General features: G+C 50.6%; 1 protein-coding gene across 1 annotated transcript in view; it reads right to left on the bottom strand.

Annotated features, from left to right (window-relative positions):
- HTRA1 (HtrA serine peptidase 1) overlaps positions 1-23,910 on the bottom strand; it is a 57,730-nt gene that overhangs the window by 8,441 nt on the left and 25,379 nt on the right. The window contains exons 2-3 of the mRNA XM_070470342.1: positions 19,300-19,399; positions 18,634-18,838 (exon numbers count right to left, since the gene is read on the bottom strand). Coding sequence (XP_070326443.1) covers positions 18,634-18,838; positions 19,300-19,399 — 305 coding nt within the window. The remainder of the gene's footprint in view (positions 1-18,633; positions 18,839-19,299; positions 19,400-23,910) is intronic.

Below are 23,910 nucleotides of genomic sequence, written 5' to 3'. Positions count from 1 at the left end.
AAACCTTGAGGCCAAGAGACAGAGGAGGACGAGTATAGGATTGGGGCAAGCCTGACCGCAGGCGTGGTAGAGAGCGAAGTCCCAGGCAAGGATCTAGAGGCCACAGCCCCCGGGGAGGGGAAGAGTGGATTGGCCCCCTCTTATTGTAGGCACGTCCCTTCTAGGTCTTGAAGAATCAGGAGCTCTGAGGGTTTGGAGCTCCCCTGACTCAGTCCAGGGCATCTTTGTGCTAATTCTGGTGACAGGCAGAGGTGGGGTTGGGGACAGCAAGGCATCCAGGGCCACTGGACACCAAGACCCAAGAGGCAGGCTCTCTCCTCTCCTGGTAAAGTCCTCCACCACCATCTCTGCTTCCTCCGCCCCAGGGGGGCTGATTAATCCAACGAAGCCTGCCTGGTCCCCAATGACCTGTGAAGGCCAGTAGTCAGGAGCCCCAAACTACTCTTCAAACCAAAACAGGACAAAACAAAGCCAGCTCGAGTCCCAAGGGCTGAGGAGCGCGGGGCTTCTGTCCCGGAGAGCTCTAAGCTCTCCTCCCTCCCTTCCTTCCCGGAGCCAGGCAAACCTCCGAGTCCCTCTCGCATTTGCTTCCTGAGTCAAAATGAGCAGCTGCTCCAAGCAACAGGGACCAGCCCAGAAAGGAAAGACCTGGCCCAGGCCTCACGCTAATTGCAACGTAAGAGTCCTTGTGTTTGTCCGCCTTGATAAAGAAGGAAAGAGGAGAGGAGGCTGGGAGGGCGCGGTGGGTGGAAACCAGCTGTGATTTCAGCATCGCCTCTGCCAGGAACAGAGCAGAGACCAGCTGATAAGATGGGGAGGTCACTGGGCCCATTTAACAGATGAAGAAACTGAGGTGCCAAGCAACTGGGTGACTTGAGATAGGCCAGGGGCTTAAAACTACAACACTGAACCCAGACTCTCATCCACTACAAAGGTACTGAGCCACAAAGACCCCATCTGACCCCAAATAAGGAAGATGCTGGTCAGGAACATGTTGGATCAGAAAACTCAACGGCTTCCCTTGCATGGTTCAGATGGTAAAGAATCTGCCTGCAGTGCAGGAGACCTCGGTTCGATCCCTGGGTTGGCAAGATCTCCTGGTGAAGGGAATGGCAAGTCACTCTCATATTCTTGGCCTGGAGAACTGCGTGGACAGAGGAGCCTAGAAGGCTGCAGTTCGTGGAGTCACAAAGAGACACGACTGGGTGAGTAACACACACAGACACAGACACACACACACACATGTGAAAAATGATGCCCCTCAGATCACAGACACTAAGAGGCCTAGAAGAGCGCCACGGTCCAGAGCTCAGACCAAGCGGCCTGATTAGATTCTGGCCGGACCTTACAACCATTCTGGTCCTCGGTGTTTTGACCTGGAAAATGGGAATAATGCGGTTCACTGATCTCATCGGTTTGATGTGAGAATTCAGCAACTTGGGAACTGAATAGCTCTGTGAATGGCACCTGTCAGTGAAACATCATGTAATTGGGGCATGTAAGTATCAGGTGTGTTACTGTGACTAACGACAGGGTCTGTGCAGACTCAGTGGGGGAGACCCCACCAACTAAACTCCCACAGAGTAGTCCACGCCTCCCAGCCCTCACCGCCCGCCCCCCGGGAGGAGGCTGCGGGCACAGGTCTGCCCTGACAGTGACACTGTGCCCTTGAGGCCCCCCGAGGAGGCAGTGCATGGACCTGCTCTGGAGTGGGGCAGGCCTGCAAGCCCCCACTCCCGAGCGCATCTATAAGTGAGCCAGTGAGCTCAGCAGGGCCTGTTTACCCTGGGCCTGTGCCAGCTGCCTCTGCCAGGGGGAATGACTTCATCCAACAGCCGCAGGGGGTGAGCGGACAGGAGTCAGAGCCGGTGATGAGCACTCGGCCACCCTGGGGGAGGTCTGCCGGGCAACACTGCCACTCCTTCGGGACCCAGGGACAGCCTTCAGGGCTGGGCTGGAGGGCTGGACACGGCGGCCATGGCCCCCGGGCTGGGTTCTCCAGTTGCTTTTCACCAATTTCAAGGCGAGAGGTCAAGTTCAAACACAGAAGGTGGGCCCAGACCACATCAGTGCAGCAGCAAGCCAGGAACCACATCAGAAACTTACATGGGAGGACTCACTGTGGAGTCTTAATTAACATCTGCTCATCTTCCAACCGTGTCCCTTTACCTCCACCCCTAGGAAAGGGGGCCAGACCCAGGGGGCCACATCACAGTGGGTTTCTAAGGAAGAGGAGCCCGAAGACAGCGCTCCCTGGAACCTCTCCAAGTTCTGGGTCTCCAAGTCTGAGCTCAGACCCAGGGCCGAGGAAAGCAGGTGATGCTGTGGGGAGCAGAAGCCGTATGGATGGAGGAGAGAGTCCCCAGGAGGAAGGAGAGAATTGAGGGCCCATGTACGGATCAGGTCAGCTGCGTTCCCTGCAGAGGACCAGGCCTGCAGCCAGGAACAGGACCCAGAGGACCCCAGGTACCAGCTGGGCTCCAGGGCAGTAAAGTCACTCACTGGAGTGACCGTACAGGCTGGGACCGGTGGACACCAGCGATACAAGCCCAGAGTCTCCCCAGGGACCACTCCTCACTTCAACACAAGGGGAAGAAATTCAGCTCACAAGCGGTCATTGAGCCAAACCCGCAGCAACGGCAGCACTGAATTGTCACCTTGTTTAATTTTTATTCACAGAAACATCTCCTAGATTCTAAGGGACAATCATAGGACAGAAATAAGCAAGTGGACATATCTCAAGGGGGATTCTTAGACTATGAAGCTTGGACTGATGTGGAAGGAATGATCTTTTACCCCCCAGGTGACAAAGCCCTTTTTCACAACCGCCTTGGCAGTTAGTGCATATTTCTCCCCATTTTACAGATGTGGAAACTGAGGCTCAGAGCCAAACTGACTCCTCACAGCTCACAAGCAGCCTGGCTAAGTGAGAGAACAGGCTTCCCACCTCTTAGAGCTTCACTCCTCGTCAGTGTTAATCTGAATTCTAATTGTAGGCCTAAATCTTTGCAAGGAAGTGACAGGGGCTGGCGATGTGGGCCAGGCCAGATTTACAGCCCGTCAGGAGGTCAAAATGCCTCTCGTGGGCCAGTTGGCCTCTGCTCTCCGCAGGTGCCGGCTGGCCCCGTGAGCTCCAGGCTCTCCAGCCTGTTTTAGGTACAACAGGGGCTCGTTCTCGGCCTCTCTCCTCATCTCGGGCCTGTCTGCTTGATGCAGCGATACCTCCGCCGGCCAAATTCCTACTTGGTAATTGAGCATTTTATTCCATAGCTGTCTAGACACACACTCCACAGAGGGACCTGGGGAAGATGCAATGCAGATACAGTGGGAAGCGCCAAGACATGCCTCAGCCTTGACCTAGGGATGGGAAAACCCCGGGCCCACCTCCCTCAACCCCCTCCCAATTCCTGGTTTAACCCTGCGCTGCAGTCCACAGGCTAGTTCCCACACTGCCCACATCAAAGCTGTCTCCCGGCTCCTGGCGGCAGACACTCTGAGCCTCCCTCTGCAACAACCCAGCCACAGGCCATCTTGGAGATGCCAGCCTGGCTTCTGACAGCCGCTGCCCACATCTCCTCACCTCGCTGGAGCCTCGCAGCACGCCTATGAAGAAAACCCGCCGACGTTCATCCTCTGCTTGGCAGGCGGGAGGAGCAGGGGGGAAGGAGGAAGAACAGAGCAGACATACAGCTCCTGTTCCTTGTCTTCAGGTTCTCCAGCCGTTGGGGGGGAAGGTGAAATGCAGCCGGGCACGCGGCAGAGCAGGGGTGGAGAGCTCATAGTGGCAAGAGCTCAACCCCGAGGCTCCGGACCAGAGCCGAGCAGGAGCCCTTGGACCTCACCAGGAGAGCCTCATGTTATCCCAACCCCTCCAGCAAGAGGGGCATCCCAAAGTGAGTCCATCATACTGCCTGTCCTCAAGGTCACGCTCTTGTTCATGAGGAGGAGGAGGCTGGGAGGCCAGTGGGAGAGGCAGGAAGTCTAAGTTGAAAGGCATGTGGCCCTCAGCCTGTAAGTGACTCACTTGTGCTAAATGCCAGCCCCACAGCAGAGTCAGCAAGAGGGGCTGGAAGGCAACACGGATCCCCCGGGTCATTGGCCATGCCACCCAGGTCGACGGAGAAACAGCCCGGACGGGGGTGTCAGAGTCTTGCATATGGACTCCAGACGCACCATGTCCATGTTAAGTCACTAACGATAAGCCGTAGGCAGGATACGAACGGTGTGATAGATTTACTGCTAAAGGCATGTTTTACTGCTAAAACATACACAGCATGATTAAAGAAGGCTCTAACCATTCATTTAGATGACAACAAACAAATGAACCACCACCAGCAGGCCTGGCAGTACCTCTCCCGTGAAATAATGCCTACACGAGAGAGAACCTTCTCAACAAGTATTCACCCGGCACAGGGATCACAAAAGATCAATGAAATCCACCCCTGCCCTCCAGTATCACTGTCTGACGGGTGGGTAGACACACAAATCGTCAGGACACACAGCAATAAAAAGAGCTAAAATCCATCCCCTCCCCAGGGGCAACTCAGCAGAGAACCTTCCGTAAGAGCTAAATATAGATCAACACTAAAAACGATTTGAGTGCATTAGTTAGGGTGCTTTTTTTTTTTCAGCTGCAAGTAAGAGAAAAACCAATGCAAATAAAATAAACATCCACCTGCTCAAGGACAGAGCAGTGGGAGGGCTGATCACTTCCAGGGCTCAAGGGCAAAGAAGCAGCTCCTTCCTTCCATCTCATCAACGGCAGCCTGTTCTCATGGCCACAAGAGGGCCACCATCATTCCAGACAGGACATGAAGATGTGACAACACCAACTGGAAGTAATAGGCTCTTCGCTCCCTTGTCTGTCTCTTCAGAAGGGCTGAGAGTCCAGAAGGGCCCAGCACATTCCATTCTTCCCTGGGGGTCGTCAGCCACCGTTTGGTCACAAGGATACCTTTAACCATCCTCTGGTGGGGGCTGGGGTGATCATGGCCCCCGAGGCTGCCTTAGCCCCTCAGGATGTGCCTGAGTAAGGTGCTGGGGAGGAGGGGGGGCAGTCAGAAGTGGACCAAAAAGAAACTCAGGGCTGTGCCAGCAAGATGGAGGAGGGCTTTGTGGTGGGTCACCATCAGCGTCCACTGAAGCTTAGGGAAAAATGGTTCCTTTTACAGTGGTGATCCTAATACATGTCTCGAAAGGGTTGTAAGTATGTATTCCTTCAGGCAGATTTTTGGGGAATGGAGGGAGGAAGAGGCGAAGGAAAGGAAAGCATTGTTTCAGAGGAAAGCAATGATCACAAATCGCCAGGGCAGTCAGCGGGAGATACGAGTGGCTTGTAGACAAACCTCCGCCTTGTCTGCATGCCCCACATGCCTCATGCTCTGTCCTGAGGGCATGAGAAATGAAGTATTTCCTGCCATATCAGTAAACAAGGATGCCACAGGCATCAGCAGTTGCAGCCCTCCAACTGAGCTAGTGAGCCCTAAGGGCGCTCAGGAAGGAGACTACCAGCCGTCAGACTGCAGCCACTCCCCACGGTGAGCCCCAAGGCCGCTCACGATGTGAAAACGCACAGGAAACACCCAGGATGGCAGAGATGAGGAAGAAAGGAATGACTTCAGTGGGCCCAGACTCCTACATCATCCCATACATAAAAAAGGCACTAAATTCCCTAACTTGGGATATCTGGTTTGCTTTTATTAACAACAATCTTTTGATGTGAAGAATTTGCTGTTTAGTTGCTAAGCTGTGCCAGACCCCTTGTGACCTCATGGGCTACCAGGCTCCTCTGTCCTCCACCGTCTCCCGGAAATTCATGTCCATTAAGTCAGCAATGTTATCTAACCATCTCATCCTCTGTCATCCCCTTCTCCTCCTGCCCTCAATCTTTCCCAGCATCAGGGTCTTTTCCAATGAGTCAGCTCTTCACATCAGGTGGCCAAAGTACTGGAGCTTCAGCTTCAGCATCAGTCCTTCCAATGATACTCAGGGTTGATTTCCTTTAGGGTTGACTGGTTTCATAAGTAAGACTACCTGCCTTCTGTTGGAAAACTTCCATATAATCTGGCTCTTCCCCTCCTCTCCTCCTCCGAGCAGTTCCCTCAGGGTCACTTGAGATGCTGTCTCCCTGGACTGAAGTCCTAAAAATTCCCACTCAATAAAATGTAAGTCTCAACTTCTAGGTTACGACTATCATTTAAGTCAACAGGCAGATGGGACAGGCATTGTACCCGGTCTACACACCAGGGGACCAATGGTCCCGTGGTTGATGGCAGTGATACTGAGATCACAGGTGTTCTCACCAGTTCCCTCTACCCACTGCCCAGATGCACCAGAAAAGAGCTGCTAGTGCCAGACCTTGTCACAGAGCGGGAGGCGGGAGCAGAGATGACACACATCAGGGCCGCGGGAGAGCTGAAAGGAAGTCAGAACAGAGGCGAGACAGGAAGCCAAGGCCACGCATCCTCAGGGTGAGGACCCAGGCCACATTGCTTCTCCCAGTGGGGGCCCAAGTTACACTCAGCCAAGCCCGGGCTGTGCGTGGAGGCAGTCTGTGGGGCACCACTTGCTTCATGAGCCCTCTGTGTGGCCTGGCCTCCCTCTGCAGGGTCATCACAACTCTGATTCCTGCAGGAAGAAAAGGCCTGTGGTGAGCAAGAGCCCTGCCAATGGCTGGCCACAGGCTTATTCCCCAGCATCCACAAAGGGTGGTGCAGAGTGAAGACACAGACAAAACACACACAAACAGACACACACACAAGGCCACCCTCGGCCCCTAGATAGACTGGGAGCACAGTTTCCCAAGGAGCAGTACATCTGTATTAACTCATTCTGACCTTGGGTCACTTGACAGATGTCTCTGGGTTTCAGTTTGATCACTTTTAAAATAAGGGAGCTGAGCCTGGTGATATCCAAGGTCACCTCAGCTCTGACAATTAGGGATCTTTCCAGAAGACCTGGTAGATTGCCAAAAAACCTATTAGCATCCAATGGTTAAATTGGTGAGATCAAAAGAAGCCTCAGAGCCCTTAATAAATCTCTTCTCATACAACTCCCCAAAGGGATCAGATGATTCCTGCAGACTCTCACAGCCCAAGAGGAAAGGGGATTCCTGGAATTCTCCATACACTGGCTCAGCCAGTAATCATGAAAGCAGACCTCAAAACAATGATCCATCAACATTTCAGCTTCTGGCCACCCTGGGTTTTGCCTAAAAGCCCTTGAGCACTCCTCTCATTGCAACCTCATTCCCCAAAGCTTGGAAGGAAGGGCCATAAAACAAATCAATAAAACTAAAAGAAAAATTGGCAACTTTTTTTTAACCTCATGACGCAAGCCAACGACTTCTTTCTCTTCCTTGCAGAGTATAAAGTGCTCCTGTTACAAAAATATTTTTGTTGCTGAATCTGCAGAAGCCACCATGTCCACCAGCTGCCCAGCACATGCATTTCCAAAGGGCTGAGGCTCACGGGCTGGTCCTATGTGTCCGATGAAGTTTGCTTCAAAGGCTGATGTTGCAGGAACTGGTTGAGGCTCAATTAAGTGATTCAATGTGGTCTTCTGGAAGCAGTTATGCTAACCTTTCATTTTCTTTAAAAAATATGCAATGGGAGGAAAAGGGCACGTACCCCAATCACAGTAAGGAGCAGTGTCACTGAACTTGCGTGCTTCCAAAGGAACAGCAAAGTAGACCGTAGAGTTCAGGGGGATGTCAGCAGCTAAGACTTGCCTGAGACATGGGGATCCATCAAGGAGAGAAGTAAGCCCACAAGGGGCTGAGGGACAGGGGATGAACCAGGGCTCTGCAACATAATTTGCAGGGCTCAGGACAAAATAAAAATGTAGACTCCCTTGTTCACAAAGTACATAAAAAGTGCCATTAAAGGCACTAAGATAGAAGGGTTTTTTTTTTTCTTCTACTACTCTCTCTCTCTCTCTCTCTCTCTCTCTTCATCTGTCCTGATGTTTTTAGTTGCTGTTTAGTGTCGTGCTCCCTGGGGAACGAAGTTGTTCATGGGGTGAGTACAGACCCAGAGCTTCAGACTCAGTACTCTGCTCACCAGCTATCGGACAGACCCATGCACTGTGCCCAAGCAGGGACTCGGAAGTTGAGCCAGGCCTCTCCTCATCCAAGGGCCCACTGCCCAACCCACAAAGGACAGAGTATCCCCAAGGGTGCTGCAACTTCCTTCGGTGCCAGGATGCACCAGGTACCTGGATGGGGTGGGCAGGGCTTGGCTCTGCCTTGCTGCCGGCAGAATGAGTTGTAGAGTCATCTACCCGCTGCCCAGGATGCTGCAGGGGATACGTACCCCATGTCCATACTCCCTGGCGGAAAGAGGGTGGCCGTGACTGCCGTGAAGGGGCCAGGGGTCCCAAGGGCCAGAGGAGCAGGGTAGCCAAGAACCCATCCTGGGGAAGTGGGAAGGCAACAGGGAAAGGAACAGTGTGGAGGCCAAGGCTCCAAGCACCCAGCATATACTCTGCCCATCAGACTTCACTTACAAAGCACAAATTCAAAGATAAAACCAAAAGGGAGAGGGCATCCCTGGCAGCTCAGTGGTAAAGAAACCGCTTGCCAGTGCAGGGGACACGGGTTCAACCCCTGATCTGGGAGGACCTCACAGGCCGCAGAGCAACTAAGCCCACGCGTCACAACTCTTGAGCCGGTGCTCTTGAGCCCAGGAGCCATGACTACTGGAGCCCTCAGGCCCTAGAGCCCATGCTCGGCAACAAGAGAAGCCACTGCAGTAAGAAGCCTAAGTCCTGCGATGGAGAGCAGCCCCCTCACCGCAACTAGGGAAAGGATCTCACAGCAACGAAGACCCGGCACAGCTATAAACAAATAAATAAAATCATTAGAAATTTTAAAAGAGACCTCAGAGCATTAACTGGAGAAGGAAATGGCCACCCACTCCAGTACTCTTGCCTGGAAATGGAAAAATCCCATGGACAGAGGACCCTGGTAGGCAACAGTCCATGGGATCACAAAGAGTCAGACACGATGGAGCAACTTCACTTTTCAGAGCATTAAACCCTCAAGCAGGGGTCTCTTCTGTGAATGCACAGGTCCTGTGCACATAAAGCAGTAGTACCAGGGGAAGAGGAGGTGGACCAAGGATGAGAAGCTTGGGATTCAGATCAGAGAGGGTGGAGGTTATCAGTGATGACAAGGTCAAGGGTACAACCAAGGGAGGGGGGCTGCAGGGAGCAGGTGAGCCGAGAGGCCAGGCCAGGAAGGATCTCCTGCATGGTGCTGAGATCACAGCATACACAGAACTCGGAAGGATGGTGTCATCAAGTTACCGCCATCCGTTTCCACAAATGGACATGTTCTTGTTGCTGTACCGGGAGGGGAGAAGAGGTGGGATGTGCGTGGTGGGGGGTGGGGGTGACTGGGGTGGGGGGCGTTCAGGTGGGACAGACAAGAGAAGTGATGGAGAAGGAGAGAAAGAGAGAAAAGAAACAGAGGATGGTTACGGAAAAACAAAAGCGAGAAAAAGCAAATGAATCAACCTAGTCCTCACTGTTTACCCACAGCACCATAATGTTTAGTCTCCCTTAAGCTATATCAAGAAACACTGGCATTTCAAAGATCCCCTTACTCTTGCTGTTTAAACTGCAAAATGTCAACATTTTTATACAGAAGCCCAAGGGCCAGTGACTGTATATATTCTCTAGCATCAAGAGGAGGAAAAATATTGTCTCATTGAGTGCAACTTGCCTTCCCCATCCACCAGCTCCTCTGCTTCTATCCGGTGACTTCAAGTTGGCTAATGCTGCTACAGTGGTGTTTGGCCAATAAATATTTATGAAAATCAAGGGATGTGAAAGTGAATATATGAATGAGTAAACAAATCAGATCTTAAAAGATCCATCAGGATCCTAAAATTGGGATTAGGCCAATACTGGGGGTTAGCCAAGGCCTGGCATTTCAGTTTGGGTAACTGACTCTGGATGCAGCCTGGTTTTCTATGAGGCTACAGGCTCGGGGCTCAGGTAATAGGAGACAACTTATACCCACCAGTTCCACAAAGGGAAGGGTGTGGCCTCACTCTGTTTGGTAGGTTCATTGCTCACCTTCTCGGTATCTGCTAAGCTGAATTGAAGGCAGAGTGGACCCCCAATACCCAGGACCATTTAGAGTGTGTGTGGCTCCAGAAGCAGGGAAGTTGCCCAGGACATATCATTTTCATATTATTTATTCTAAAAAATTCTTAAAGACATATGCATGCTAAGTCACTTCAGCGATTCTATGGACTGTAGCCCGCCAGGCTTATCTGTCCATGGGATTCTCCAGGCAAGGATACTGGAGTGTGTTGTCCTGCATTGGCAGGTGGGTTCTTTACCTCTAACACCACCTGGGAAGCCCAAAGATGTATAACTTTCTTTATATAAAAATGATTTGGGTTAGTCAATGACACAGGGCTTATTACAATAAATTAATTCTTACATATTCATAACATAAAATGGCAGCATAAAAAATATTCTAGCCACAGGGCCAGTGATTTCTATGAGTCGCCTGGCAGACAAAGCAAAGAGGGAAATACCATGAGTCACATGTTCTCATGATCAGATTGTGGTTCCTTATTCAACAAAAGTGACTCATTAATTAGCACAATTATTAGAATAACCAGTCCTCAACTCACCAGAATGTCTTACTTATGCCTTGCCATGGAAAATGGTTGGTTTTAGGAAAGCACTTTTGGGAATCTACTTCCATCCTGCCATGAATGAGGCAACCAGCTCATTATGAACCCTCTGGACTTCTAGATTCTCAAGAGACTGACTGCATAAGAAAGTGGAGCTTTCCAGAGTGCGACTAGGAACCCCAAGGCCAATAAGAGACATAGACAATATGCAGAGGAACCAGTTAACTTGTGTTCTGGAAGCCTCTAGTAAACTCACTGGGAAATAAGGTTGCACTTGGTCCAAGGTCCACGTCATCAGGCTGGGCAGAAAAGGAAAACAAAGCAACTCTAGGCCCCCCTACTCTTTCCCTTGGCTGGCTCTGTCTGTTCTTCACAACTCAGCATGGATGTTATCTGCTCAGACAAGCCTACAATAGCTTCAGAGGGCACCCCAGCCTCCAGTGCCTCCTACTGCTTTCTCTGTTTGTTCCTTCATTGAACCAATCACTATATTTATTCCAGTCTGCCTGTTTCTACACCAAACAGTAAGCTCCATGGCTTCTGTCCATTGCTTTTATATCTTCAACACGGTGTTTAGTCAAATAGATGTTTATGTTAGTGGCTCAGTCATGGCTGATTCTTTGTGACTCCATGGACTGTAGCCTGCCAGGGCCCTTTGTCCATAGGATTCTCCAGACAAGAATACTGAAGCAGATTGCCATTCCCTTCTCCAGGGGATCTTCCCAACCCAGGAATCGAACCCAGGTCTCCCGCATTGTAGGCAGATTCTTTACTGTCTGAGTCCCCAGGGAAGTCCCCAAAATAGATGCTTAATAAATATTTATAGACACCATGTATGAATAAAGAATAACAGAAACAATGAATGAACCAGACCATTAGGATTTAAAACTAGATAATAATTCAGAATTCACAAAATCTGAATTCACAAAATTCCTCTCTATCAATGTTACAGAGAAAGAGGTTAAAACTAAGGCCTCTCTCTGCTTAATCCATCAAGACCAAAGCATCTTCTTCAGCAAAGAAGCACAGTCCCCACAAGAGCAAATGAGATCAGCTTCTCTGCCCTTTCCCCTGTGTTACCTCGGGCTTCACCTCACTTGGATCTAAAGAGCATATTTCAGTCCAAGCACATTTGGCTCCCCTAGAGCAAGGTGTTAATCATCTCACACTGGGGTTGGCAAATTTTTTCTGTGAAAGGTCAAAAAGCAATAACTGTTGGCTTCATGGACCAGGTGGCCTCCATCCCAACTACTCAACTCTGCTGCTGACCAGTAAGAGAAGCTGTAGACTCTACCAAAGCAAACGGGCATGGCTGTGTCTCAATAAAACTTTATTTACAAAAGCAAATGGAGGGCCGGATTTGGACTGCAGGCCACAGCTGGCCAACCCTGGGTCCCAACACACTGCTACATACACACTAACAAAACTAGCAAATGGAACCAATGCATGCCTTCCCCCTCAGTGAAGGGGACATTCCCCATGGGACACCTACAGATTCAGTCCCAACAACCTGGGAACTGCTTTGCCAGAACCATAAATAATAGTCTTGGTTGAATTCCCTGAAGAGAAATCACCAAAGTGAAAAAAAAAAAAAGCATTGCCATATTAAGAGAAAAACATAGCCAAAGAATTTCCTTAACAATCAACTAAGTTCTTGAAATGGGGCCAGAAAACACACTAGGGCTCTGGTTTTTGATGGTTTGGGGAACTGAAATATTTTCACATTCCATGAGAAGCTGCAATCAGAACAACGAGAAGCCTCGTCCCCATGAGCCCCTGGGTGAAGGCCGACCCAGAGCAAAAATGCCGGCTTCCAATCCAGCATCTGGATGGACATCATCTAATGAAATATTGATCTGCATCCCCCTAAAAATGGTAAAAAATCAATACGGTAACAGGAGCCTCTTAACATCGAGAAGAGTCTGTCGCCTCTTTAGCCAATGCAATGCCAGCCTCTCAGTTCAGGGAGAAAAAAAGAGGAGAGACCACAGAACGCCCAGGATGGAGGGAGTGGAGAAAAGAATTCAAAATGGAAAAACACAGAAACAAAATACCAGGGTAGCTATGGTACTGGGAGCCGCATTCCAGCTCCTGGTTACTTTACGAGGATGAGTGACAGGCTCCAGAAGACGGGGAGCCGGTCCAGCCCCGGCCCTGTGTTATCTGATTCACTTTTGGACAAGCTCGGGCGGCTGAGTCAGCGCCTTCTGACAATCAGGTTGTCTGAGGAGAACTGGCTGGAGGCAGGGGTGGGGGCGGGAGGGGGCATGAGTCACGCCTGCACCCGCCGCTCCCCTCCCTTGCCACCGTCCCCGGGTCACCTGGCCCCTCCTCGCTCCGAGAAGCCGGGGCAGACCCGCCACCAGCGGGCCAGGCTCTAACAGACAGGCCTGGAGAAAGACAGGGCCACACAGCAAACAGCAGCTCCTGAGACTCGGGGGTGAAGGGTCTGGGACCCTCACTCTCCCAGAGCCATCCAACTTCTACATTTCACAGTCGGGGGGTGTCAGCTCTTCTGGCCCCAGCAGCCAACTCAGCAGCAAAAGGACCCTCTGGCCACAGAGCAGCCCCCCAAGCCCAGAGGTATCACCTTCAGCCACTTCAAACAGCGGTAGGTGGCATCTGGCCCAAAGATGGCAGCGGATGCTGCAGGCCCGGCCTGGAGGTGCAGGAAGAAACCCACTTCACAAGACAGGACAAGCCTGCTTCCAAACATCCCCTGGGGGTGCTGGCGTCAGAGAGAAGTGCCCACAGGAAACCTCACTGCTCCCAGGGCGCTGCAGGACCAAGGACCACAGAGCCCCCGGGGCCTGGCAAGGCCACACGCTGTCCCAGCTGCAGGAATCAGACGAGCACTGACCTCGTGGAGTCTGGGGTGGGGATGGAGGAGCTGGCCTGCAGCCCGCTTGCTGTGTGGTCACCTCCTCCCCTGAAAGTGGGGAGCAGCCACTGCAGGAGCCCTAGCGCCTTCCTGCCCCCACCGCCACCCCCCCCAGCCGCCACCCCCCCCCAACTCCACAAGCAGCCGGCCTTGCCTCCTCTGAGCGGAGGACTCTGAACGCATCCTCTGCGCACGGCTGTTGAGCCCCTACAACAGGACAAGTGACTAAGCCAGCTGTGGCCCTCGCACCCCAGCGGCAGAGAGAAACTGGAATCCGCAAGCAGACACGACAGTTGGGAGGGAAATATGAACAGTGACGCGAGATCCCCTCTGGGGTTATGCGTCCCCAGAGTGAGGTGGGGGAGACAGGGACATGGACCCTCCCTGGATGGGTGTCAGGGAAGGACTATGGGGCAGAATTTAACCTGAGGCCTGAAGGACCGGGGGCGTCCCCAGTGGCTCAGCGGTAAAGAATCGGCTGCAATGCAGGAGCTGCAGGAGCCACAGGTTCGATCCCTGGGTCTGGAAGATTCCTGGAGGAGGGCATGGCAACCCACTCCAGTATTCTTGCCTGGAGAATCCCCATGGACAGAGGAGCCTGGCGGGCTACAGTCTGTGGGGTCGGGAAGAGTTGTACATGACTGTAGCGACTTAGCACGCACACACGCTGTAGGACCGGAAGGTCACCCTTGGAGGAGCTGGAAGGGGGACACCCTGGGGAAGGCAAGACCAGGGGCCCTAGAGAACAGCCCTGCTTTGTGGGTGGCGGCGGGGGGTGTGGAGTAGTGGAGGGTTAGCAGAATGGGGGAGGTGTAGAGAGAAGAGTGCAGGAGGGGAGAGTGGGACCCCCAACAGGCTGGGTGCACCTTCAAGTCCCTGGTTAAGTCCTTAAGATTTCTCCGTAAGCACAGAGAGTGTGAAGGGCTTTATACAGGCAGACAGGACCCGATCTGAAAGTTGCAGTCCTGGGACTGGGGGTTGGGGTGGTGGGGGGGGGGGGGGAGATGCTTTTCTCCTTCCTGTTTCCTAATCAACACAGCTGGAAAAACAGCTGCAACAAAAATAACTTTCTTACCTTCTTCAGTATATCCCCAGTACTTATTTCTGTCCTGCACTCTGACCTAAAGAAACCAAATATATATTTTTTCTCTCTCTCTTTTTTCCTGAACTACTCAGCAAAAAAAAAAAAAAAAAAAAAAACGCTGCATGGACAAAACACGGCCTCTGGAGAAAAAATTTTTAAGTGTTCTGCACACACGGCCAGCGTCATGTTCAACACATTTTGGAATCCGTTTTTATCTGAGGCTGAACTAGTTTGCCCTCAAAGCTGCTTTCTATTAAACTGTTTGCATGCACACTGTCCTTCCTTCCTGCAGCTGGCACCACCCCTCCGGCCCCAGGCGAACGCTGGCCCCCGTCCGTGGCCCTGAGGAAAGGGCAGTGGAAAGACATGTCTGGGCAGGCGGGCTGCCTTTGGAGGGGACACCCTCCTTCTCCAGCTTGGCGGAGGCGGGCACCCTGCTCAGGGAGGTTCCCCCCAAAGGTTCTCCCCGGCTCAGACGCAGCAGGGGAAGTCAGTGCACATAAGTCGCTCAGCAGTGAGGAGCAAAAACGCTCTTTGGTCACAAGCCCAGAAATGTCTCTGGCAAGCTCAAGCTGAGGCGGGTTTACAGAAGATGTGAGGGGGGCCTTGAAGAATGAAAGGGAAAGTAGGCTGGCTGATCAGGCTCTGAAAAGGCAGGAGCTCAGACAGCCCGGGGGTCCCGGCGGCAGGGGCCACACTGGCTTCCCCGTGTCATTTTCCTGCGGTTGGCATTCAGCTACTGCTCCAAGCGAAGGATCTGCTTGGTCTGATGGATCCGGTGTCCCATGGCCCCAGGTGGGTTGGGGGAGGGGCACCGTGACTGGTGCCCCCACAAGACTGTCCAGGGGGCTCAGAAATAGATCCAGCAGGAGATGCTGGCCTCTGCGCCCAGAAGACGTGGGCAGTGACCACAGGTGTCCCTAGTAATTTCCATTCATTAAAAGTGGCAGGAATAGCACACTCAGGAAGGAGGGTCTCGGTGTTAGTGATGGAGAGCCCTTCACGTGAAATCCTGGCCCTGGGGGAGGAAATGGGCCCAGACTATAAGACACCAAGTTGACCACCGGACCCGTGTATGTGGGGGGCAGTCACCCCAGTTTCACTGGGTTATGAGCAAATGGCCCTGGGGAGACTCAGCCATGACCTCACATGGCAAGTGCCATTCAGAATGAGTTCGATCCTCAAGTCCAAGTTTTGTTGGATCTGTTCTGCCTCCTCTGAGATTCCCTGCTGTTCTTGCTCCCGAGGTGACACAGTGCAAGGTAAGCTCACTGCTCCTTCCCCCACCCCCAGCACTGCAGACACATTTATAAAATCCTGTGCTGGGGCACAGTAGTCTTCACTGAATCAAGGGGCTCCTCCCAAACTGAGCCTCATTACAAACCAGTCCCTGCCCCCCTCTCCTAAATAATCAATCCTCCAACTAAGGGAACAAAATGGAAAGAGCTGGAAGAGATGTTTTCACTCTCCCCACTTCCAACTACTATCAGCAAAAAAAAAAAAAGCAGTTTAGTCAGTGGAAACCAGTCTCTTGTGTGGGTGTCTGCAATTTAATATCCTTTCATTTCCGATTCCATTTTGCAAAGCCACATTAGTTCGACTTTAAATTTTCAAGCTCCTTTTTCTGGGGCTAGAAACTCATCTCAAATAGCTTGCTGCTGGCAGGAAGGCTAGCCTCCCGGGAACAGCAAGAGCCAGGTCAGAAACACCCTGCAAAGCTGGTTTATCAAGATAATCCACATCCTGCTGGGACCTGCCAGGGATGACAGGAGAACCCACTCTCCACGTTGGCTCAGAAGCTGAAAAGAATATCCCCCAGCCACAGCAGCTGCATGGGATGCGCCCACGCGTGCCAAACATGAAATTACTCAGCGGGAGCAGCTCACTCAGGGTCCAGACCAGCACCCTGCCTGCAAAGAGAGCCCGCACGGCTGGCTGCCTCCCCAGGGCTCGGTGGAGCTGAGTCCTGCGTGTGGCCACAGGATGTGCTATTCTGGCCAGCCTCCTTCCGGTGAGACTACCACATCCTGGACACCTTGCGAGCTGTATGATCCTACACCGGGGTGTGCCAGCCTCCCCGCGGGTTATTTAAAGCCAAGCCATCTCATCACACCAAAAGGTCAGGCTTTATCCCTCCGTCACGGTCACGGGCTTGGACATTTGGGGAGCCTGGCAGGCTTGCGTGTGTGTGCCCAGTCACTTCAGTCGTGGCCGACTCTTTGCAACCCTATGGCCCGCAGCCAGCCAGGCTCCTCGGTCCATGGGACTCTCCAGACGTGAATATCGGAGTGTGTTGCCATACCCTCCTCTAAGGGGATCTTCCCGACCCAGGGATCAGAACCGCGTCTTCTGCGGGAAGCCCCCTGGCCAGCTTAGGAGGCTATAATTTCACCACAGTATTAGCTATGTGGTCTCAGGCAGGTGACTTAAGCTCTCTGAATCCCTATTCCTTCCTATGTCAAACGGGAATGATAAAAGCCATTGACTGAATAGGTGAAAGTTATAAATGAAGGCAGAGCCTTGTCCAGTTTTGGAGCTTATCAAGTAGTTAGTATGACTATACTGTGACCCATAAACACATTTTGAAAGATGAGTGGTTACAGAAATCCCATGGTAACCTAACAGAAATAGTATGCAATCGAGACCTCTCTAAAGGTCAGTCACCTACGCTGGGCACAGGGCCTGTTTCTGCCCTGATCAACAGCACAAACGAAAACAGCCTGTGCTATCTCACTGCGGTCTGACCTCACAGCTCAGATCGGGTGAAAGGCCCAGAGAGCCAGAAAAGACCACTCTGCCTCTCCATTATGACCTTTTCCTGGTCCAGAAACAAGATTCCAGCCTATCCCAATTCCTCCTTCCAGATGAAGTCTGAAAAGTGACAAAGTGTGGAGAAACCAGAAAATCTCACCAGGCACCTGACACTTAGCAAACCAAACCTCTGTTATCAACATACCAACAAGTGGGAACTGTTGATGGTCTAATAAAAACTGGACTTGATTTCAGCCAAGATTTTGGGCTTCCTTGGTGGCACTAATGGTAAAAAACCTGCCTGCCAAATGCAACAGAAGTAAGAGACGTGGGTTCAATCCTTGGGTTGGCAAGATCCTCCGGAGGAGAACATGGCAACCCACTCCAGTATTCTTGCCTGGATAATCCCATGGACAGAGAAGTCTGGCAGGCTACGATCCATAGGGTGGCATAAAGTTGGACACAACTGAAGCAACTTAGCACGCACGCATGAAGATTTTGCTAAACAAATCAACAGAACAAAAATGACTACAAGAAGAATATTTCAACAGAAAGCAAGCCATTTCCCAAACTGAGCTCTTTACATCTCAGTTAAAAAAAAAAATCTACGCTCAGATAGTTGTAGTTCAGAGTTACACTCTTGCAGGAGGGTCCTATGCACATTAGCATAAGAAAAGCTTTGAGAAGTGCTATGAGGACAAAATCCATTAGCTTTGCTTTAATTCAAGGTTTCCAAAACTTTTTTGAGTGTGAAGTATTGTTTTAAAACACATCTAGTAACTCTGCAAAAGCCCAGTTTGGGAGACCTGGTTTGTTTTCAGAGCAGTTGTTTACACGTTAATAATGGTTAACTTCAAAACCCAGTAAATTCTTTCTACCATGGTGAGTGCAAACGAAGGAACACAAATCTGTAGCAACAGCTGCCTCAGGGGTAGGAATGGAACGGAAACTCACTTTTCACTGCTTACCTACTCATTTCTTTATAAGCCTACTGCTTTGATAAAAATTTTGAACATTATTATTAAAACCCTGATCTTATAGCCTGCTTATTCAAGAAGCTTCCATGAGATCCCACCCTTTACCCACCCGAGACTACACTCAGCATCTCCCAAATGCTCTCCTTTGATCCAGACCTTACTGGCTCGGTCCCACTTGAGAAACTCACAAAATCAGGGAGCTCTGGTGTCCTTGGACCTCTCCGGATTTAGCCAAGCATCAGCCAAGGCACCTGAGAACTTGGTCCTGCAGGTGGGAAACCCACCTACCTGGTGGTCGATTTTGATAAGGGCAATGTCCGCCTTCTCGTCTACGTCTTTGATCTTGGCCTCATAGGTGGCGCCGTTCTTCAGCTCGACTTTGACCCGGTGCTTGTTGGTCACCACATGGGCGTTTGTCACAATCAGTCCATCTTCGGACACGATGAATCCAGACCCGCTCGCCACTGGCACTTCCCTCTTAGAAAAAGGAAGCCTAGAACCAAAAAGAGTACCCGGTTAAAGCGGAAACATTTAAAATCGACCCTCTGACATATTGATGCATCGGTTCTATAACAGCAACAGACACCTATTACTAGCAATTGCTACTCTGCACAATGGCTATACTAAACTTTAAAAAAATAGAATGAAAATAAAATAAAATAAAAAAATAGAATGTCAGACTGACTTTTATTTGCATCCCCAAATTCCACTTAGAAAATATTCTTAGGGAATCTCTTCAGAACCAGAGGCTCTTAAAAACATGTAGAAGGGTCAAGAATGTAGATTTCAACAGGCAAACATGAAAATATCCCAAGGGAGAAGAGCTTATCTTCTTGTAGGACTGTATTCAGTGATACTCTAAAGTGTCTCAGAAATAGTTCTGATGTTTTGCTTATGGCAGCAGTTTTCGTGGGAGCTTCGGAGACTGGGGGAAAAAAGGAAGGTGCTCTTTACTTGCGAAACAGTTCGATGTGAACCACGGCAGGAGCTATCTTCTCCACGACGTCGGCAATAAAGTTGTATTTATGGCGCAGACTGTTGGGATCTTCCTGACCTAAGAACAGAAACAAAGACAAGACACTTAAAGATCCTGTGCTCTGTGCTGTGGGTTAGAAGAACCAAAAAACCTAAAGGAAGGTGAAGACAAAATCCCAGACCTGGGCTCAGAAACAAAGATCTTTCCAGCACTTGAGGAAATTCCCACTCAGATGCATGCGCGTGTGTGCTAAGTCACTTGAGTCGTGTTTCTGACTCTTGGCGATCCTATGGACTGTAGCCCACCAGGCTCTTCTGTCCACGGGATTCTCCGGGCAAGAATACTGGAGTGGGTTGCCATGCCCTCCTTCAGGGGATCTTGCCAACCCAGGGATCGAACCCACATCTCCTATGGCTCCTGCATTGCAGGTGGATTCATTACCACTGAACCCCATATAAGGGGAGCCCCATATAAGGGAAGCCCCATATAAGACACCAATACCCACCAAAGATGACCTCTTTGCTTGGCTTCCTTGGTCTCAACTGTTTCATCACGAAAATGTTGAACCAGAGGTATCAGCAGATACCTGGGCCTCCTTTAGTATTCCAAACAGTGGGTCGCCCAAGGGTCACCTTGACATCGCACCATCCACCAGTGTCCCTTCCCTGACTCCCCCAGAACCACACAGCAGCCCTTCTTAGCATGCCACCGCCGTTGAGGGGAGGGCTGAAGCTGTTTCTGATGAGATGATACCCATCAGATGTTAGAGATTTAAGAGGCTACTATGAAAAAGCACTAAGGCAAAGGCACAGATAGTGTCTTCCCCACTGTCTGTCCCCACAGCAGTTTTCCATCTTAATCATTCATTCCATTCCTTCCACACCAGGACATCCCAGGCCAAAATATGCCTTGATTCTACTGGGGGGGAAAAAAGGGAAAAATCCAATGACCAAAATTCTCTATGTAAACATATGCACTATAATTAGGGAATCCCCATACCGTGGGCATTTGCAAAGCCACTTTCAGACAAAGCTATCACAGATCCCACATAGGGTTTCAAGGAAGGCAAGAAGTTAGTTGCCACCAACCCGATGCATGCACCCATGGCACCTGACTCAGCAATGAGCTACTGGAGACTCAGGGTACCGAGCCCCCATTCTGTGGGTACCCGAGTGGCAGAGGCAGTCTGAGCCTCTTACTTTGACCCCAAACCTGTGCCACCTGGTCATACCCCAGAATACAAGTCTTTCTGCTTGGACAGCAGAGGGGTTCCAGGTCAGTCTGCAGCCAGGAATCCCATACCCTGCCTTCCCCTCCTCTCTGCCTCGGCCATGAGTCTAGCTTAGGGCAGCACCCAGCGCTCTGCCAGCCTCACTGCCACCCAGCCTGGGGGGGAAGGGACTCACAGGGAGTTTCCAGAAACCTACAGAGAAATTTGACAGAGAAATATAAAAAAATTTGTAATAGGGCTGGTTGTGTCTTTTCTTATTATTGTGTCTTTTCTTATTTTCTTATTACTACATCTTGGTAGTAATTCATTTTTAGCGCATTCTATGAATGTATTGATCCATGATGGGGAGGAAATAACAAGGAAAGGAGCCCTGATCCTTCACCACAGGTGGTCTGAGAGGCCCTGGTCTGCCTCCCTCACCATTCACACTGTGGGGTTCACAAGAAGCCTGAAGTTTAAAAGGAAACCACTGGCCTGCAAAACTGCCCCTCACGAACAAAGGGTCTGTGCACCCCACCCCCAACACACACATACAAGCCCACACCTACACTTACACATTCATGAATACGTGCTCACACACACATATGCACACATTCACTCTCATACTCATGAGCACACACACATACACACACTCACAGGTACACACATATATAAAGACATCCACACACACTCATGCACACACATATATACAAACTCCATCTGATTCTTACAGAAACACAGCTTCATACACACACACACACACTCTTACATTCACACACATACCCAGTTATATTCACATATACACACATACATGCACTCTTACACACACATACACACAGGATGCCTCCATGCCTGGGTACAGCCATTGCTCCAGGCTGTGAAACCTGTGACATTCTCAAATTCTCTATGGCTCTTGGAACTGCATATCCACAGGTGTCCCCAGTGGCTGTGTGACCCCACCAGGGACCTCAGTTCTCGGCTCTATACCCCTGGGCATAGAGACATCTTGGGGACCAGCCTGCCTCTCCCAACTTTCCTTCCTGGAAGTGAGAGACCATCAAAAAACAAAGGGCCCCTCTCGGTCCCAGCTCCTGGACTCTGCACTGCTTTATTTCAGGGCTGGAATCCACTCCCTTTATGCACAGCTTGATTTTTCTAAGGTACAGAAAAAGGTCTGCAACTACTAGGCAAGATTAACTAACTCAGCAAATTTACTGTAGCATCATTTTTGTTATCTTAGTTTTCAGGACCCTTTCATATGGTACTATCAGAAAACCTTCCCTCATGATCCGCTTCCTGTGGAAGAGGAAAGTTGGATATTGTTCCCATGTGCTTTAGAACTGTGGTGCTGGAGAAGACTCTTGACAGTCTCTTGGACTACAAGATCAAACCAGTCCATACTAAAGGAATATACACTGGAAGGGCTGATGGTGAAGCTCCAATACTTTGGCCACCTGATGTGAAAAGTTGACTTGTTGGAAAAGATCTGGATGCTGGGAAAGATAGCAGGCAGGAAGAGAAGGGGTTGACAGAGGATGAGATGGTTGGATGGCATCACCGACTCAATGGACATGAGTTTGAGCAAGCTCCAGAAGACAGTGAAGGACAGGGAAGCCTGGCTTGCTGCAGTCCATGGGGTTCACAAAGAGTCAGACACAACTGAGCAGGTGAACAACAACAACCTTTAGAGACACTAAGGCTCACAGACTAAAAGTGATTTCTATGTAGACACTAAACTTTCTCCATAGAGTATACGAATCACAGAAAAACCTGAGCAAGTATACAACATTTCCAACCTAACACTGGCCCCAAACGTATCTGCTGTCCTCCCAGGATTCCAGGTAGTTGTGGTGATTTAACTGGTGTGTCTCCCCGAGTTCTCCAATGGGAGAAATAAATAAGGGGATAGAAACATTCCTCCCCAACTCAGGACCTGGCGAACATCACCCAGAGACAGCTGTAAACAAGTGCCTCTGGGCTTCCTTGGACCTGCTCCTTGAGAAAGGCCAAGCGGAGGCTTAACTCCAACAAGACCAGCAACCCCAGGGAAGTGGAGGTTCTGAGAACCTCACAAGAAGGACAATTACTAGAGCCCCGCCACTAAAAATCATCCCCTCGCTTCCTCTTTCTACTTCCCACAAAGGCCTGGGAGAATCTGCCTACATCAGGGATGAAAATGAGCGTGGGTTTTTCCAGCTAAAATGAGAAGCAGTTGCTTTCTTACACACACTGGAGAAAGGGGCTCCAGGGTCTACCCACCTGGGACAGCAACATGGGAGAGCAGTGTCCAGAGCTAGCCTGGACACCAGAAGGCCCGGGTTCCAGCCACAGCCTACTGGGTGGTCTCCATTTCCCTGTCTGTAAAATGGGGCCAACTACTTCTAGAATGAGCTGTGAAGTCTATTCCTGCTCCAACATTCTGTGATCTAATAATCCTTGTCTCTCCCTCTCATTCCAACATGCTACAGCAAGAGAAAGAGACTGTGGAATCTGAGATTGGGCACAGGACTTGCCTAATTCTGCAGATGAATAAACAGAACAGAAGGGCAGTGGGAACACAGACCACGCTGAGAAGCCCAAGGGACAAGCCTTAATTGTGCAGCTTAGATGAAAAAGCAACGAGTGACCTCTGTTATCATTGGTGGATCCGTGTCAATGGGAGAAATAAACAGAGCAGAAAAACTGAACCGAAGCAGGATCAACCAGTAGTCCATATATGGGCAAAACATCAAACCAAAGAAGTGTTTGCCTTCTCCAAACACAATTTTCAAATGAGGAATAAAAGGGTCGCTAAGAGCAGCTTGACTCAGTGTCAGAGTCTGGTTCCATTTAAAAAGTTGTCTATCAAACTAGAGGAAGCTGCTGCTGCTGCCTCATGATCTTTAGAAACCCTGGTTGGCCCCATCTGCTGTGATTTCAACTGTGAGTCAACCATCTTCCTCCAAGAGGGGTCAGCTTGGGTGAAGAATTCCAGAGATGGACCTGGCTCTGCCATGACCCACTCTCCGAGTGATGGAGGCGGACGGAGAGCTGGGGCATCCAAGCCACTCAGCATGGGGAGGATGGGTCACAGCACCGGCTCTGGTCTCAGAAGGATCAGAGTGTGACACCTAGTCCAGGACTTCCTGGCTGTGTGACCTTAGGCGGAAGACGCCTCCAAGTCTTATCTGGTGGTTAGTCACTGAGTTGTACCTGACTCTGACTCTTGTGACCTCATGGACTGTAGCCCGCCAGACTCCTCTGTCCATGGGATTTTTCAGCCAAGAGTACTGGAGTGGGGTGCCATTTCCTTCTCCAGGTGATCTTTCTGACCTGAACCCCAATCTCCTGCATTGAAGGAGGATTCTTTACCAACTGAGCTACCAGCAAAGCCCATCTA

Source organism: Odocoileus virginianus, chromosome 7, assembly GCF_023699985.2.
Source record: "Odocoileus virginianus isolate 20LAN1187 ecotype Illinois chromosome 7, Ovbor_1.2, whole genome shotgun sequence".
Lineage (NCBI taxonomy): Eukaryota > Metazoa > Chordata > Mammalia > Artiodactyla > Cervidae > Odocoileus > Odocoileus virginianus.
This window is presented reverse-complemented; position numbering and strand designations above follow the sequence as displayed.